At 43.4% G+C, this 19,412-nt stretch overlaps 1 protein-coding gene across 1 annotated transcript in view; it reads right to left on the bottom strand.

Moving 5' to 3' along the window:
* LOC112048760 (neuroligin-2-like) overlaps window positions 1-18,780 on the bottom strand; it is a 37,448-nt gene extending 18,668 nt beyond the window's left edge. Inside the window, exons 1-10 of the mRNA XM_052891106.1 lie at window positions 18,519-18,780; window positions 14,017-14,209; window positions 11,901-12,019; window positions 10,732-10,881; window positions 10,420-10,614; window positions 6,939-7,074; window positions 6,117-6,368; window positions 5,495-5,756; window positions 4,940-5,177; window positions 4,553-4,690 (exon numbers count right to left, since the gene is read on the bottom strand). Coding sequence (XP_052747066.1) covers window positions 4,553-4,690; window positions 4,940-5,177; window positions 5,495-5,756; window positions 6,117-6,368; window positions 6,939-7,074; window positions 10,420-10,614; window positions 10,732-10,881; window positions 11,901-12,019; window positions 14,017-14,209; window positions 18,519-18,618 — 1,783 coding nt within the window. The 5' untranslated portion in view covers window positions 18,619-18,780. The remainder of the gene's footprint in view (window positions 1-4,552; window positions 4,691-4,939; window positions 5,178-5,494; window positions 5,757-6,116; window positions 6,369-6,938; window positions 7,075-10,419; window positions 10,615-10,731; window positions 10,882-11,900; window positions 12,020-14,016; window positions 14,210-18,518) is intronic.
* Between the last annotated feature and the right edge of the window lie 632 nt (window positions 18,781-19,412).

Raw genomic sequence — 19,412 nt, forward strand, 5'->3', positions numbered from 1 at the left:
ACATAGATTTACGTATTGTAAGATGTGTTTCTAGCACATCTTCATCTTCAACTATTACTACAGAATAGAAACTTATCAACTATTTAAACTAAAAACCAGCTCCGGAAAATTTCCTTACAAAAACAAAAAGATTAAGCTTGTGAAAAGTTCGTTTAAGTCAATGCAAAATACAAGTAGGTATGGTACAATAATATCTATAAGAGAATACGTGTCGGCACCTACTTAAAGAAGTTGTTTAAATCTCTCCAGACTGTAAACAGCTGAAAGTCGAAATCGATTTCCAAATGAAAATAGGTCATCGAGTTAATTTGACACGTAAATGCAAGTAGACAATGTTTCTACTCGACCATGTTTGCGTGATAACACGTGTGTTAAGGTGGTCTGCCTGGTGCCCCCCGTGGCCCACAGCCGGTGACACGCGCCTGACGTGTAGCGACGGGAAAGGAAATAATTCCGCGAGATTAGGCCGAACATCCCCCAAACCGATACCGGCTCGTTACTTGATCGGATGATATGTTTGGATCACTTAGTCGGGGTTTCGTACACTTTTTCACGATTATACGTGTCGGCGTATTTTTATTCCCTTATAAGCTCTTTCAAATAGATTTATGTCGGTCATACATTATTAATTTCTTTATGCGAAATGATCTAAGCAATTGAAATCGGTTTTGAAAAATAAGCATACATATTCTATCTACTTAAACGATACACAAATCTTATCATCTCGATCATAAATTAGGGTTTACCAAAATATAATGTACTAGGCCGGACGCCCGCGACTTCGTCCGCGTGGAATTCAGTTTTTCACAAATCCCGCGGGAACCATGGATTTTCCGGGATGAAAAGTAGCCTAAGTGTTAATGAAGAGTAAACTCTATTTCCATTCCAACTTTCGGCCAAATCGCTTCAGTAGCCGCAGCGTAAAAGAGGAACAAACATACTTACACACAAACTTTGCCTTTATAATATTAGTGTGATAGTGTGATGTGACATCTAATGTAACAAAAAGTTATTTATACGTAGCTTCTAATTTCTCAAGCAACATATTTTATTATGAAATTGGCTGCAAACTATTCAAAACTGCCTCATTTTTATTTTTCCAGCAAGAAAAAAAAAATAAAAAATAAAATATTTTTCCGTTTTTAGTGTTAGCATATTGACTGAGTGTAAACAAAAATTAATTCCGTTAAGAAGACCCATGCATGCACCAGGTAGGCTACAGTACCCGGGGAGCACCGCAGGAGGGTCGCGGATGACGAAGCCCCAAGCCCCAGTAATTACGAACTCCCCGCGAGCCTCCGCCAGCAAGCTTCCCGCCCGCTAATTGCCGCCCTGTTGCCGTGCTAAGGCTTTATTTTCGTTTATTTCGATTTTAGGGTTCTTCTGTGCTACAAGCGATTATGATACCGTTTATAAAAAAAATATAATAAAATTTTGTATACGCTGTGTTGAAAATGTTTTAGATGACGTGTACTTCTGTAGTGACGTATGCACTATCCGGAAGTAGGTACACATCAAAAACATTTTTCGAAATCTAGCAATGTTACTACAAAATGTAAAATATTTTTTGATTGTACTGTATACCTATTGAAGCCGGGCGAGCACAGAATCGAGTGCTTTAACATCCGGAGTGAGGAGTTCGAATCGAAAATTCGTACTCGTTGGAATCCCTCATTTTTCTACTGACTAAACGATTTTTGAAAATCTGTTAACAATATAAAGCATTCTATGCTTTGTACATTTTTAAACAATTACATCAGTTTTGAAAAAAACACTTTTCTAAAGCCATATAACAACAAACAAATTAAAAGTGAGGGTACAAATCGCTAGTCATTTCATGAATAACCTTAGAACAATTACATATAGTTAATATACCGTACATACAACAATAAATAAAATATGAAATGTTTTCTATCTTCAAAGGTCAAAACGAATATCGAATGAACAGAGACACACATTAGCTTCAAATGTAATTTATAGGAGCAATTATTGTATTTTAGTTTTCGACATATCTACTGTACAATCTAACACCAGCACGGCTGCGGAACCCTGTCGCGAGCCTGGCCAATAAACACTTTTACCAGATATTTTCATTTTTCACATCGCGATATTGTAATTACGCCGTTGTTCAGCATTCGACAAAGACGAAATGTTTATTTTGAAAAACATCAAGATAAAAGATCTACCTCATGTTTCTATTGTATTTAAGTATGTTTTGATCTGTACTAAATGCTACAAATGTATTATAAACTCTATTTTATTGTTTTTTTACGAATACTTTAGAGCATCTCCATCATTTTAGTTCCCGGGACAGAACTTGTACGATGAAAACAATGAGTGTAGGATGAAAACACATATATTTAGTAATATATTCTTTATATATATATTCTTTATAAATAAATTTTTGGAAAAAATTCTTTGATAAAAAAAAGAGTAAATTAATACAAACATATTAAATATAAAAATTTTAATAAAAAAATTCAACCGACTTCCAGTTCAAAAATTAACCTAAACTAAAAAGCAAGAAATAATTTCTTACCTATGTCCTACCTTCTGATCAGTTTGAAGGCGGTGCCAAGCCAGTGATGTTTTAATTCAAGCCGTTTAAATTACAAAATTTCTGTGTTTCTTACAGAAACGGCTTTAATTAAAACATGACACTGGATTGGTACCGCCTTCAAACTGATCAGAAGGTAGGACATAGGTAAGAAATTATTACACCTTCATCAGCATACCCCTAATACAGTCACAACCTATCCAGGTGGAAAGTTCTCATCAATACAAAATTATCAAGTCAAAACACATGGTAGCTACCGTGAACCGTCGAGGAGTTCCCTTAACTCTCCTTCGTCTTCATTTCATCACCAGACCCCTAATACAGTCATAACCCATTTAGGTGGAAAGTTCTCAGCAATAAAAATTTATCAAGTCCAAACACAAGGTATCTACTCTGAACCGTCGAGGAGTTCCCTCAACTGTCGTTCGTCTCCATCACCAGACCCTTAATTCAGTCACAACCCATCTAGATGGAAAGTTCTCATCAATACAAATTAATCAAGCCCAAACAAAAGGTAACTGCTGTAAATCGTTGACGAGTTCCATCGTCTGTGTTTCGGCTCCATCATCAGACCAACTCCAGACCTTCATAAAATTGTAGTGGTTTACAATACCTTATGGAAACACTAACAAACGCATTAGCCGTCTCTACGATTTTTGAAAGTTCCCCTCGATTTCTCCAGAATGCCATCATCAGATTCTGACATGAAAAAAATTGGACCACCCTGAAATTCAACCCTACAACACGAAAAAAGAATTTTCAAAACGGTCCATAAATGACGGAATTATCGCTGGACATACATAAAAAAAACATACATACAGCCGAACGTAGAACCTCCTCCTTTTTGGAAGTCGATTAAAAACCACGAAAACGATGTAAGTCGCATTCCCAAATGTCGTAGGCAAGCTATACCTAGTTGATAAATCGAGCAAAAGTCGCGGGAATTCGGTTGTATGATAATAATTATGCTTTTGAAAAGCTATTAACGTTAATTTTCCTAAACCATCTTCCCGTTAGAGGCTTCCATTAAATTTGCGCTAAAGTTGTAGCATTTTTGAGGGAGCGGCTAACGAGGGCGCTCCTTGCAGGAGGAAGTGCCGCAGAGTGCGGCGTGCGGAGTGCGGCGTGCGGACGCCGACGCACCGCTAACTAGATACATCCATTAAGGAGATGCGGCCCGAGACACGGGCGCCGGCGGCGGCAGCTCAGTTGATTCGCTTGGAAGACGAAATGAGCAAATTTTTATTAGAATGCGCAAAATAACAATAACTTGAAAAAATAACAACAAATTTTCTTATGCCCTGGGATTGTTATGTTATTATGTTATTATCGATATAATTAAGACTAAAAATATTATTCTGTGAATTTGATGAAAAGTTAATGCAGTTCAAAGGTTTAATTACATAGTGGAGATTACACCATCGCGGCTATTCTCTAATGATATTTTGCATAACTCACAAGTGCGAGTTTCGAATTCACCGCTATCTTTCTCACTATAGTATCGTGCTAAACACAGAGAGACAGAGGTGAATTCGAAACACGCACTTGCGAGTTATAAAAATATTGTTACAGAATAGCCTAGCAGAAATGATTACGCCAAAATTTAACGTTACCCGCTGCCGCTTATGTGTTAAGCCTGCTCAAATATTTGCGTCCGTAGCATTAAGTTGCGCTACGTGCTTTATGAATTTCCGCCAAGAGTCGGGCTGGCGGGGTCATTTCTGACGCGCGGTAAACTTGCCAACCCTGCTGGTGGCGTTTACAATGTATTTTAAAGAATGACTTACAGTTTAAATTAAGATTCCATAATGATACTTTCAAAGGTGCATAGTAAACTCGTTGTAGCAATGAATGGGCATGCGGTCACTCAATGTCGGCGACAAAACAACGCGACAACAAAACACCAATATTTCACAGCCAGCAAACCGAACGGCATTTCAATTGCATTTCAAAGCTTGCTTCCGCAAACGCTCTGTATCATAGTGCGTGACCAACCTGCGAACATGTCGGGGCGCGGCGCGCGCAGGCGGTGGTGCTGCGGGGCGGCGCCGGGCCGGTGCAGCTGCGGCACCAGCTGCAGCCACAGCGACAGCTTGTGTCCGCGGTAGTGGCTCTTCGGCCGCAGCTTGGACCCTGCGACAGCGGCGTTAGTCAGCTATGGTCGCTGGCGTCGTGGAATCATTCTTTTAGGAGGAAAGTCGAAGACTATTGAGGTAGACTAATTTATATACAAAAAAATGAGGTATGTGATGATACAAGACGTGAGCAAGTTTTACTTCAAAAACTGTGATCACAAACTTTATTTCATCATAGGCTTTTTTAAAATGAATAGTTCCACCACGTTCCCACAGTAGTTTGTTCATGTAGTGCTCCAGTAGTGACCTATACTCAGATACTGCTGCGTGTTGAGGTCGTAGGGCGGCCAGGCCACGCCGTCGTGGCGCTCGTCGGGCGCGGGCGTGGGGTCGCCGGTCTTGGCGAAGGCGGCCAGCAGCGCCACCGTCGCCTCGGCCGCCGCCACGTCGCTGCGCGAGTAGTTGCGCGGCGCCAGCGGCTGCCCGCCCACCAGCGGCAGCCCCAGGAAGTAGCTCAGCGTGTCGCTCGACACGCTGCCCAGCCGCTGACGGGACAAGCAGACTCGCTTAGTAGCGAAATGGACGTTCAGTAAAGTTCATGATCGTTATGATCGTCACGAGGACCTATATCCTTTGGGTTTCAGTAACAAAAATACAAGAAATTCGACATTATTTAAAACCACCACAAGTAATTTGTCACCATCAAAACAACTGATGGACGATCCACTATAACTGGATCTTTATTATTTTTATTATTATTAAAAAACCAAAAACTGCAAGATTAACTAATAACATTCATCTAGTTGTGTCAGTCGCAGTGTCAGTGCCGAACCCGAGGATTTTGATGTGATTGAACACTCACCTGCGGATAGTCCGCCTCCTTGGTCTGGTGCGCGAAGTGCGCGAAGTAGGTGCGAGCGCCGCGCCGCGCGTGGATCTGCGCCAGTCGCAGCGCCGGCGCCGCGCCCGCCGCGTCGCTGAGCGCCTCGAGCGTCGCGTCGCGGATGTTGATGGGGTGCTGGATGGGCTTCTCCCAGTCCGTGTACTCGTTGCGCACCGCCGCGAAGATCTCGTTGCGGTGGTAGCGGAACACGTTGCGGACGTACGTGCGCAGGATGCGGCTCCTGTCCGGTACGAACATTCTATAGCTGCATGGTGAGTGAGGTTCCTTCACCACGAAGTAAATCTTGACCTACTATTGCCGTATCCAAAAATATAATCTAACGATTGACTGAAACGTACGTGGTAAATAATATTATTATTAAAAAAAATACGAACAACTCTTATGTCTTTATATTATACTCATATTCTATTAACTAAAGCCCGCGATCTCATCCATGTAAACTCGATTTTCGAGATTTTCATTCTTCAAAACTCCTTTATGTAGCCAATTTTCATTCAGTTCCGTTCAGCCGTTCTGGTGTGATCGAACAAGCATTTCCATCTATTCAAACTTTCATAACATAGTATCCTACTAGTAGTACCTGTGCTCCTCCTCGAAGCCGTGTCTCACATCTTCTTCACTAAAAAACTCGTAGCTCTCCGTGGTGGTGACGACGACGGCCAGCGCCACCTCGAGGAAGGCCTCGCTGGCGTGCAGCGCGCGCGACGGGGGCGGGCTGCTGCCGTCGCGCGCGCGCGGCACGCTGGGCGCCCAGCCCGCCAGGAAGCGCGCGCGCGGCGGCGCCACCGCCAGCAGCGCCGACAGCGGGCGCGCGCGCACGCACGCCGCCAGCCTGAGCATCGGTGCGAGTCGGTTCATTCGGTCGGCGTACGGAGCCTCACTTCCACAGACTTCCAAACACGACAACCCTGAGCCGATTTTATTTTAGAAGTTCGCGCAAGAGACGGAGTGTCATAAAGCGAAAACCATGGGACGAAGGTAAAGTAGCTGCTACGGACAGCAGCAATGCAAGCGAATCCAACTCCAGAACCCCTTCTGAGGTTGGACAACAAGCGAAAAGAGAAAAAACTTGTAGGGACTCAAGAAGGCGTCCCGGAAGCACGCCAAGACCAAGTATCAGGTTTGCCCTCACTCGATTTGGACCAAATCACATCACAGAGTCGTGGTGAGTTACTAATATTTTATCCAAATGAAATATTGACGTACCCGTAGGATATAAATATTAAGTGTCCGTAGACGAAAACCTTACAAATAAACGTATTGCCCGTGATGATTTATGGCTCCAAGACTTGGTCGCTAACAATGATCGTGAGAAGGCTCAGCGGCCGATGGAGTGATGTAATGTAATGGAAAATATGAACATTGAAAGAACAATAATTTCGCGTGCTTTCGCGACACTCACCAGTGCTCGTCAGTGGTGGAGTCCCGGGAGCAGCGCAGCGCCTGCGCCGCGTGCTCCCGGGCCAGCGCGGCGTCGGGCGCCAGCGACGCGGGGCCCAGCGCCGAGCCGCTCAGCAGCATCACCCGCGATATCAGCCCTGCGCAACACCAACCATACACATCGTCCTAGCGTAAGGTCTGCTACGGAACACATTTAGAATACGTATAAGGCAGGGGATATGTATATGGAAAAAGTTATTGCTGATTGACTTATATATTATAAGATAATGCTTTTATTGAATCCCTGGACTATACACTCAAATCTTTAGAAAAAACTAGACATGTGGTTTTAATTGGTGATATAAATATTGATATTAAGTCCGATAGTGTTGATCGAAACTGTCATAATTATCTAAATTTGACATCATCTCATGGCCTATTACCTACTCATTCGTTCCCAACTCGACTTAATAACTGTCTTGACCACATCTTCTGTCGGTTTAACAAACCCTCGACTACGCTTGTAATTCAGAATTGTTTGACAGACCATGACACTATCCTAATATCCTTAAAAATGAGTTTCATAGAAAATAGAAATATAAGTAACCTACAAACTAAACTCAATTTCATTGGAATAAAAAATGATCTTTTAATTACAAATTTTCAACCAGTACTTGATACTCAAAATTGTATCATTGCCACTGACTTTCTTGTTTCTACTGTGTCTAATATCATAGCAAAAAATACTTCACAGCGTATTAGATCGAACCGTAAAATTCCACAAAAGCCATGGGTTACATCTGGTTTGTTACGTTGTTTAAAACATAGGGACAAATTACATATGAGTGTAAGGAAAAGTCCCGGCGATGAACTACTAAGAATAACTTATAAAAGGTACAGAAATTTTTGTACTAGTCTACTTAAAAAAATAAAACAACAACATAATAAAACCGAATTAGAACTTGCTAGTCAGACTAATCTAAAGAAAACTTGGGAAGTATTAAACAATATTACCAATCTTAAATCTAAAAATCTAGATGCCCGTGATCTTCTAACAATTTCCGGATGTCCTAACCAAGCTGTTGCGGAAATCAATGAGTTCTTCATTAACATGGGTAAAAATATTGTAGAAAAAATCCAATCCCCTTACGGAAGTCCTACTAAATTGTGTACAGTTTCGCCCTTAACTTCATTTGTGTTACTCGAAACAGATATTAGTGAAATTATAAAAGTTATAAATTCCCTTAAAAATTCTAGTTCCGCGGGCTTAGATAACATATCGACTATTTTACTAAAACAGAACAAAGAACTGTTTTCTGCTTTACTGTGCCATATTTGTAACTTGGCTTTTTTGCATGGCCAATTCCCACTTTCCTTTAAAAAATCTGTTGTAACCCCAGTCTATAAAAAGGGTGACAGAAAAGTAATTAGTAATTATAGGCCAATATCTATCTTACCAGCATTCTCTAAAATTCTTGAGCGACTAATCAACGATAGATTGATAAACTATTTGGAATTAAATAATTTACTGTCGCCTAATCAATATGGCTTTCGTAAAGCAAAGTCCACCTCAGATGCTGTATCTGATCTTACCAATTGTATAGCCAGTAAACTAGACCATGGAATGAAGTGTATTGCTATATTCTTGGACCTCGAAAAGGCTTTTGATACAGTGTCTACTTCTCTACTTTTGAATAAAATGGAACAAATAGGGATTCGTGGTTTACAACTCCGTCTGTTTCAGGATTACCTAAGTAATAGAACACAGTGCGTTAGAATTGGAGATCAAATCAGTACATCACTACCAGTAGTTCACGGGGTCCCACAGGGAAGCATTCTTGGCCCAACATTATTCCTTATCTATATAAATCAACTTTGCAACCTTAATTTAATAAATGGTAGAATTATTACTTTCGCTGATGACACTACTCTTATTTTTTGGGGCCAAAGCTGGGAAAGTGTTTTCTATAATGCGCAGCAAGGCTTTAACTTGGTACTTTCCTGGTTAAGAACTAATCTTTTAAGTTGTAATGCTGAGAAAACAAAATATCTTTCTTTTACCTTACTACATTCCTCACAACCACCGATGGAAAAATTCAATATACGTGCCCACAATAATCTATGTCTTAATTCAATTAATAATAGTACGTGTAAATGTTCCTTCTTGGAAAGATCAGACCATATCAAATACTTAGGAATAGTCATTGACAACCAACTTTCCTTTAATATTCATATATCCAATCTAACAAGCAGAATCCGCAAGCTCATCGCCATCTTCAAAAATATACGACACATAGCTGACAAAAAGATTTTAAAAATGTTGTACTTCACTTTATGCGAACCCCTTTTAACTTATTGCATTGATTCATGGGGAGGTGTAAATAAGACACGTCTTCTTAACTTAGAGCGTGCTCAGAGAGCTGTTCTTAAAGTTAGTAATTTTCTTCCTTACAGATACCCAACAACCTCACTGTATAAAGAATGTGGAGTACTCACAGTACGACAGCTTTTTGTTCTCAAAATAATTTTGAAACAGCATAAGTCAGTAGACCAAGCTCTGATAAATAAATTAAAGAATAAACGCAACAAAAACAGAATTTGCAAATCGTCTAGATTCTACACATCTTTTTCCCATAATTTTTTCCCTTTTCTTGGAAGTTTTATATATAATAAGGCTGACGCAGTTCTTTCAATTCACTCACTATCTTCTTTTCAGTGTAAAAGAAGAGTACATGACTGGCTCCAACAATTAGACTATGTTACTACTGAAAATCTGCTGTCAATTCTGAAATAATACTTATTTTTCATTATCTAACATATATATATATACATAATTATTTCTTCTTATTTATAGCATACAAGCAGACACACACACACACACACACCTACACACACACACACTCACACACACACACACACACACACACACACACACACGCATACACACGCTGCTGTTTTGTACGTGACATAAGATTGTTACATCTAAGCAGGGAAGAGCACAGGTGTCTATAATACAAGTTCTTTCTTAGTTTAGATACCTGTCACTCATCCATTAATTATAGTGTTAAGCTATTTTTACCTATTATGTTACGGTTTTATAGAGAATAAACGATTATTATTATTATTATTATTATATCCTCCAAAAAATTCTATGTTATAGATGTTCTATTGTATGGTAGTGAGTTTATTTGGCAGTAGTAGGAAGTGAGATTCAGACATCAAAGATGCAGTAAGAGTACAGTCTGCTTCAATAAAAAGTCCAAGGCGTGACCGTCACAGCACGCAGACCAGTAGGGCGACCTATTTTGAGAAGAGTAATAATCCAAATTTCAACCATTATCGGCGCGACCGGATATACCGCTATCTCTTTTATTGCGTTGGGACGAAAGAAATGGAACTGGATCTCTGCCGCCATTGGTCGACAGTTTGTCTTTCCACGAGACACGTCGTCGGTCGCACACTAGGCTCGAGCTAGGCATTGTGTGCCTAGCGTGCGCACCGACCTCTGGTGAGCGGCAGCATGAGCATGACGTTGGCGAGCGCGGCACCGGCCGCGTGCCCCACCAGCGTGGTGCGGCGCGGGTCTCCGCCGAACGCCGCGATGTTGCGCCGCAGCCAGCGCAGCGCGGCCGCCACGTCCAGCGCCGCCGCCCCGCCCGCCTGCGACGCGTCGTCCGCGGCGCCGCTCGTCAAGTAACCTGCGAAAAAAGGGTGTAGATACTGGTGTCTGAGTATTTTGTTTGTTGTTGAAGCAACTTATTCAGAAGTCATGGGCCTTAAGAGTAATCGAAGAGATGGAGGAGTCCGGTACCGACCTAACAGTCCTATCCTATAGTTGAGCGTGACCACGAGCAGGTGCGCGCGCGCCGCCAGCACGGCGCCGTCCAGCGCGTTGCCCGAGCCCCACTCGTGCGCGGCGGCCAGCCACACCGCCACGGCGTACGGCGCCTCCACGCCGCGCGCGCCTGCAGCACATAGTACTGAGTTAACAAGTGATCACTCGCTGGGCGATGGTGCGAGCTATGCTTGGAGTTTCTCTACGTCATCGAATCCGAAATGAAGAGATCCGCAGAGAAACCAAAGTCACTTAAATAGCTCAACGTGGGCAAATTAAAAAAAAAATTCTTTGAATGTTATGCCATAGTATCTCAAATCTAGGTCCGACATATTCCACATAGTTCGAAGAGCCGATGGACGCTGGGGTCTCAAGTTGGTGGAATGGCAAACCTCGTACCAGAAGTTGGCAGTGTCGGTCGACTCCCACTAGATGAATTGAGGACATCAAGCGGGTGGTAAGGAGCCGCTAGATGCGATTCGAGACCGTTGCGTGAGATGTGATGTAATGGAAAATATAATAAAATAAGTTTGATGTTATCAGTCTACCTTTTCAAGGGTCCACCAACTATGTGCTTTTTGGAGTCGCCGCCCGGTCTTACATCTTGTGAACCCGAAGTACCTATGTATAACCCGCCCATTGCCAATTCAACTTCGCGAGTCGCTGAGCTATTGGTGACCTTTGTTCTTCTGCGGATTTCCTAATTTCTGATAACACAAAGATAGTTCGCATCCAGCTCTAGGAATGCATTACCTAAAATTTTTATAAAACTGTTTTTTAAATCGTCTACAATTTCGAGTGCAGAGTCCTCTACAATAACTGGGTGGAGCGGTACGCGAGCGTTACACAATCATAATCTTTGTGTTACTCGTGTTACCTAGGACACACGGGCCAGTTAGGTAGGTCCAATTTCGAAAAAGAGGTAAAGCGCCGAATCCAACTCGGCTGGACAGCGTTCGGAAAACTTCGCGACGTCTTCCCGTCCAAAGTTTCGTGCCTGAAGACAAAATTCTTCGAACAGTGCGTGTTGCCAGTGACGGACCTACGGAGCCGAGACTCGGTCGCTAACTATGGGCCTTATTAGAAGGCTCAAAGTCATTCAGCGGGCGATGAAGGGAGCAGTGAACAGCCTACGTCATGCGCACTCACCGCTACCGGGCACGTAGATGTTGAGGTAGAGGCAGTCTTCGCTCTGGTTGGCGAGCAGCGGCGCGGCGGCGCGCAGCTCGTTGTACAGGCCCAGCGGCATCTGCGCCAGCGCCGCGCTCCTGCCGGTGGACACACGTGTGAGTTACGTGCGACGGAAGGGGATTGGTGGAGCGAGTTACACTGCTTGCCGCCAACTTCTTCTCATCTTTATACGAGTGAAGTTCTAAACATATTTAGAATTACAGCAAGGAATACGAGTAAAAGAACTACTCGTATCTATTTACGAAATGTATTGTCAAGAAGCGCTAAATTTCTTGAAAGGTTTATTATATATTACGATGTTGAGCGCAAAATAACGTCGTAAGTAATAACTGAGCTCGTGTCCTATGTCACATAGAAGGAGACTATCTTGTGAGCAAAACTAAGTGTAAGAGTAAACACGTGTGGATCTAATCTGGCTGAAATTACTCCGTGATTGGGCAAAGGGCCCTGCGTAAATCCTGCGATCTTTGCATAAATCCTTATTTGGAACAGTTAGGTACTACCTCGCTAGAAATGTGTAATTTAATCAGCCCTGTCATAATGTATTTCAGAATCATTCAGTTTACGTTATTTACGAAGTACCTACCTGTTCAAAGTTTGTGGTAACAATTATAAGTAGAAAATTACAACAGGAATAAAGTCCATTCAGTGCAAGGGACAGTAGGACTCATTACTTGACTTCATAAAAATATTTTGATATTATTATTCGGCTTTGCCTTATTGCACAAAAATCACTCGTGCTGCAACGGCTCTCATTACATGACAGTGGCTAAAACTATTTTAAACATTACAATTAAACTAGAATAATTCATTTTGATTTAACTATGCGGTTAAAATTTCCGTTTATCATAATGTTATCTACCTGTGCCCAGAGCGATGATTACATCGTTATTAATTGTAGCGCCACTTATCGTGACGTACTGCGCGTTATTGTAATGGCCGCTGTCGCGAGCAGCGCTCGAGCCGCGCCATTTGTACATTTTGCATCCAACAACAGATGATAATTTATACATATTGTATGCAATCACCGTGTCAACTAAACCCCGCTCTAAATGATATATCACAGTGCACCGTTGATGTAATAATAATTTGACACCAATCGATTTATGCTTCTATTTTTGGTGCCGTTTCGGAAGCGCTTATCAAGAATCTATCACCAAATATATCAATGCAATTCACACGTTATACGCGTAGCATGCACATCGTAATATTATATAAAACATTAATGAGCTTTTTTGTGTCGGTGAGGAAAAACTCTTTACAAACTTCTGCCCGTAGGCAGCGCGTATCCGACTTACTCGGACTAAAATAACCTCCCCGAACTCCTCAGCACGGAACACCTGCACCGCGCGTGTATGAGACAGCCTGCGGGCACACGGGCGCGAAGGTGTCGGCCAGGCGCGTGCCGGGCCAGGCGGGCGGCGGGGCGGGCGACGAGTGTATGAGACAGAGCAGTCCGAGCACCTGTTGGACAAGTTGGGCAGCGCCTGCGGGCACACGGGCGCGAAGGTGTCGGCCAGGCGCGTGCCGGGCCAGGCGGGCGGCGGGGCGGGCGACGAGTGTATGAGACAGAGCAGTCCGAGCACCTGTTGGACAAGTTGGGCAGCGCCTGCGGGCACACGGGCGCGAAGGTGTCGGCCAGGCGCGTGCCGGGCCAGGCGGGCGGCGGGGCGGGCGACGAGTGTATGAGACAGAGCAGTGCGAGTACCTGTTGGACAAGTTGGGCAGCGCCTGCGGGCACACGGGCGCGAAGGTGTCGGCCAGGCGCGTGCCGGGCCAGGCGGGCGGCGGGGCGGGCAACGAGTGTATGAGACAGAGCAGTGCGAGCACCTGTTGGACAAGTTGGGCAGCGCCTGCGGGCACACGGGCGCGAAGGTGTCGGCCAGGCGCGTGCCGGGCCAGGCGGGCGGCGGGGCGGGCGACGAGTGTATGAGACAGAGCAGTGCGAGCACCTGTTGGACAAGTTGGGCAGCGCCTGCGGGCACACGGGCGCGAAGGTGTCGGCCAGGCGCGTGCCGGGCCAGGCGGGCGGCGGGGCGGGCGACGAGTGTATGAGACAGAGCAGTGCGAGCACCTGTTGGACAAGTTGGGCAGCGCCTGCGGGCACACGGGCGCGAAGGTGTCGGCCAGGCGCGTGCCGGGCCAGGCGGGCGGAGGCGGCGGCGCGCCGAGGCGGGGCGGGCGCGCGCCGTACGGCACGCCGCGGAACACCTCCACCGGCTCCAGGCGCCGCGACGCCGGCTCCACGATTATGCCGCGGATCGCTCCTGCCACAACAAACACCCACGTATAGCATAAGCTCAATAATTTATCCAGTTATACTTCGTAGGTGCTACGTGCTAACGTCCAGTTCGCAAGAAAACAAAAGGGGTATATAAAATACGAGAATAATTTAAACAGTTATGTTATATAGATAAAAGTTAAATAAAAGTGTGTAATTTTATTATGTAGTCAACCACATATTTTAGATTCATTATAAAGATCGCAACTCGCGAGGCACTGTTAAGTAACAATAAATTTATATTCCCCAACCCCAGTAAGGTTTGACCGATTTGCTACGATAGCATCCAAATATATACCCACAGCGGAAACTACCGTTAGGGATGTAGAATATGAGTAGGGGTATGTAAATAGTACCTAAATGGATCTAATGGAAGCAAATAAAATGTTTATTTTACATTCTTAATATATTTTTAAGTATGTTTGTATACGCGTACTTACTCGTAACGGAACTCTAGAAACTTCAAGGTTAAGCTTAAAATTTAATTACAATTGGCGAATTCTGAGGAAAAATTATACCTACTCAAAAGCTGTTTTCGGTGATCAAAGGACACAATTTGGGGAAACCGTTCCATTAACAATCCTTTGAAAGCTTTGTTATTAATTGTCATGACGTCGACAATCCGGAGCAAATTTATTGTTAATTAACTCGCAGCGAGTTTACAAATTCATAACGTTACTGTTTACCGACGTTGTCATGGAACAAGCTTGATCGGTAAACGTTTGGCAGAGGCGTCAGTGCGTGTCTCGCTACTAGCGACTGCCCGCGACCTCGGCCGCAAGATTATCCTGTAAGCTTTCATCCCCAATAGTCAATATACCTATCAGTATACTCAGTATCATGGAGCTCCCGTGAAAACTTATAAAAATATAATTATTTACATTTTTTGCGATTAAAAGTAGGGACCCCGTGTTCTTCTTCAAGGTCTCATTTATCCCTTTGTTTCATTAATATCTGTTTTTAAATTTAACTGTGAAAAGGTAACAAGACAGACTGACAGACATACAGACTTACTTTCGTGCTCGTTTCAATCTGACTTCGAAACTTCTAGCAGTTGACTCGTACTACGTGTAAACATTTCTTTGTTATATACATGTCAAGTAATCTTCAATGCGTTATAAAGTTTATTTCTCTTCTATTCTCAAAATTCAAAACTGTAGAAAATTCATTAAAGTTTATGATCAGTAACTAGAGCAGAAAACTGAACAAAATTTAGTTTTAATTAAACATAAACACGCAGTAAGCGCTCCCGCTACATGCGGTAATCAAAACAAGATATTCGAAGTTAGGAGCTTAAAACTAAATGAGGTGGGAAAAGTTGAGGGTCCGACATATTGTTGTTGGGGTACTGGGCCGTGAACTGCGCCCCGCGCGCCCCGCGCGCCCCTCCTGAGCTGACTGATGGAGTGGAAGGGATTCCGTACAGACAGTTTACTGGCATTCCGGGGAGAGAATGTTTAAACTAAAATACTTCGTGTTAATATAGACTGCTACCACGTTTTTTTAATCATGATGAAATTTTAGGTAAAAGAACGCTACAAAAATTTATTTCATCGTCATCCTAAAACAAGCGAACAAACTGAGAACTATTGAAACTGAAACCTCCTCCTTTTTTGAAGTCGGTTAAATAAACATGCTATAATTAAAATCAATGTCACACTTCCATTAGATTGCTAACAATCCAAAACACAAGCTACAATTTATAGATTGTTGTTCACAAAAGCAAACACAATCGAATAAAAACTTTTTTAATAACACAAATTCAACTCCAGCCTCGACCTCATTTTGAATATTAATTGAAATAAAAATCAAATCGGCGGACTGAACTCGATTACTCGATTCAATAGGGCGCCGTGGCCAATTACGCGGTCGGAGGTAGGCCGACAATTATTAATTTTACCGACGCCCGCCCTTTGTACTGCGGGCGGAACGACGCCGAACACTGCGGCCGCTCCAAGGTGGCTCGATTGAATTGTTCCGGGATTATCCTGACCCGGATGATCCGGGCCCGGCGGAGCACGCGCGCGTCAGGCTCGGGTAGGCGAGGCCGGGTGCGCTCTTACGTCATCAATTATAAAGCATACTCAATTAGATGCCGTGCGGTTTATATTGTACATTTACACTATGATATTCTCCTAAAGTCGTTTCGTAATATATAAAATTTGAATAAAAAAAATTCAACCGACTTCCAACTCGAAAATTAACCTAAACTAAAAAGCAAAAAATAACATCTTACCTATGTGCTACCTTCTGATCAGTTTGAAGGCGGTGCCAAGCCAGTGATGTTTTAATTCAAGCCGTTTAAATTACAAAATTTCTGTGGTTCTTTCGGCTTTTCGAAACGGCTTTAATTAAAACATGACACTGGATTGGCACCGCCTTAAAACTGATTTTTTTTATTAAAATTTTTATTTTTTAATTTTTAGTGTTAGCACACCTACTGAGTGTGGACAAAAAGTAATAAGCAATTAGTTGAAACGTTATTTTCTTATGATAAGTATGTAAGTCCTACAATCCCAATTTTAAAAATACTACCTTAACTCATATACAAAATTTCAATCCCCCTTTATCCACACGTAATATGAATATTCAGAAAAGCGTGAAAGGTGACTGTCCTCCGTCTTCATCACCAGACCCCCTATGCAGTCACTATCCATATGGGTGGAAAGTTCTCATCAATACAAAATTATCAAGTCAAAACACAAGGTAGCTACGGTGAACCGTCGAGGAGTTCCCTTAACTATCCTTCGTTTTCATCACCAGACCCCTAATACAGTCACAACCTATCCAGGTGGAAAGTTCTCATCAATACAAAATTATCAAGTCAAAACACAAGGTAGCTACTGTGAACCGTTGAGGAGTTCTCTTAACTGTCCTTTGTCTTCATCATCAGACCCTTAATACAGTCACAAACCATCCAGGTGAAAAGTTCTCATCAATACAAATAAATCAAGCCCAAACAAAAGGTACCTGCTGTAAATCGTTGACGAGTGCCATTGTCTGTGTTTCGGCTCCATCATCAGACCAACTCCAGACCTTCATGAAATTGTAGTGGTTTAAAATACCTTATGGAAACACTAACAAACGCACTAGCCGTCTTTACAATTTTCAAAAGTTCCTCTCGATTTCTCCAGGATGCCATCATCAGATCCTGACATGAAAAAAATGGGACCACCCTGGAAACAAACCCTTTAAAACAAAAAAAGAATTTTCAAAATCGGTCCACAAAATGTTGGAATTATCGCTGGACATACATAAAAAAAACAAAAAACATACATACAGCCGATCGTAGAACCTCCTCCTTTTTGGAAGTCGGTTAAAAAGTGACACAACTTTTGATTGTCATGAGTAGCAGTTTTCTGATTTTACCTTTGGACTTTACAAAGTGTACAGCTGCTATTGAACGCGCCCGACTCGCATTCGCATATCGAACTTTTACATACTGTTGGGCCTTACTTATAGATCAATTACCGGGACGGATTCATCAATCGGAACGAACACTAAATAATAGTTTCTTCAACCAATGCTTATAGCATCTCATGAGTGTATGCTATAGACGTGCAAAACGGGCCTAGTATATGCTGGTGGATGGAGACCTCACATGTCAAAATCCGTCTAGCCGTTTGGGCTGTAGGGCCTGTCAAAGAACATACATACACACATACCCACATACACACATATAAACACTCGAAAAACTTTACCCTCCTTCTGACGCAGTCGGGTAAAAAGTGTTCAAATATAGTATGAATGCAACACTGCTCGAAAAATGCGTCGTGTTTTAAAAACCCTGTCGTGTGAACATATACTTGGGAATGCATTTGTTGTATTTAAACAGTTTTTTGACGTCCGTTAAAAAAACTCTCGTGCGTATGAGGGCTACAAGTTTTTTTATTATTTTTATGATAATATAAAAAAAAATATCGTCTCGTTTGCTATACAATATATAAATTGTTTTGTTTGTATTGAACTTCGAGGAACAGTTTCTGATTCTTTATGCACAATATACGTAAATATAAATAAATAAACTTTGGCTGAGGGCTTTGTTTAATGTCCAAAGAAGGTAAAAATATGTCGCAATCAAATGCTTAAGAGATCATTCAAAAATGGCATTAGCATTTTGCGGTCGGTCTTAGTCATAGCAGTATAATTTTTAACGTAGACAAATAATGAAATAGCGCGGGCCGGCCGCCGCCAGCACCGCCAGCGCCAGCGTCGCGCACCACGCCGTCCGCGCGCACTCCATGCGCCATCACGGGCCCCGGCCTGTGACACACACTCGCACACTGGACAGTTACCGGCGTGTGTGTGCACGATGCGCGAGCTGTAGCGCGGGCCGGCCGCCGCCAGCACCGCCAGCGCCAGCGTCGCGCACCACGCCGTCCGCGCGCACTCCATGCGCCATCACGGGCCCCGGCCTGTGACACACACTCGCACACTGGACAGTTACCGGCGTGTGTGTGCACGATGCGCGAGCTGTAGCGCGGGCCGGCCGCCGCCAGCACCGCCAGCGCCAGCGTCGCGCACCACGCCGTCCGCGCGCACTCCATGCGCCATCACGGGACCCGGGCCTGCAACAACACAACCACTGAGTCACGCATACTTCAGCTCAATTAAGAATTAATCAATTAAGAAAAAAACACTCCGGGATTTAAAAAGGAGAAGGCGTTTCAACTAAACACATCAAAAAAAGTAAAAGAAACATTCAATTAGCTAAATTAAAATTGTCCCCAAAAATGTAAGGGATACCCTTTCAATTCGCATCGAGTCTCCCGCGATCCCTCGATCTCATTCCGAGAGCGGCTCCGTCTGATCGCTCCTATGTAGATTGGGTCCGGGCCCGGCCCGCCTAATGACATCGGCCTACCTGCGGCGAAGGGTCCGCACGCGAGATATCCATTCAGATCCTGTCACAAACATTCTCGTATCGGACGAATATCGGCCGCCCGAATGTGAACTATATGTAAACTATATGTTATTGTATATCTGCTGGCGAACCCGTATTTGTAACCGATCACGGGTATCTGTGTTCGCCGAGATATGAATTATTAACTTTTGAAAAAGGGTCACCTCGTCAATATTTAATGAAACACATTCTTATGAATATTAATGTCGGCCGTCTCGGTGCTGCTGCCACTGCTGCTACTGCCGCCACTGCCGCCCGGCGGGGTCACCGCACACTAATGCAACTT

Source organism: Bicyclus anynana, chromosome 3 (assembly GCF_947172395.1).
Source record: "Bicyclus anynana chromosome 3, ilBicAnyn1.1, whole genome shotgun sequence".
Taxonomy (NCBI): domain Eukaryota; kingdom Metazoa; phylum Arthropoda; class Insecta; order Lepidoptera; family Nymphalidae; genus Bicyclus; species Bicyclus anynana.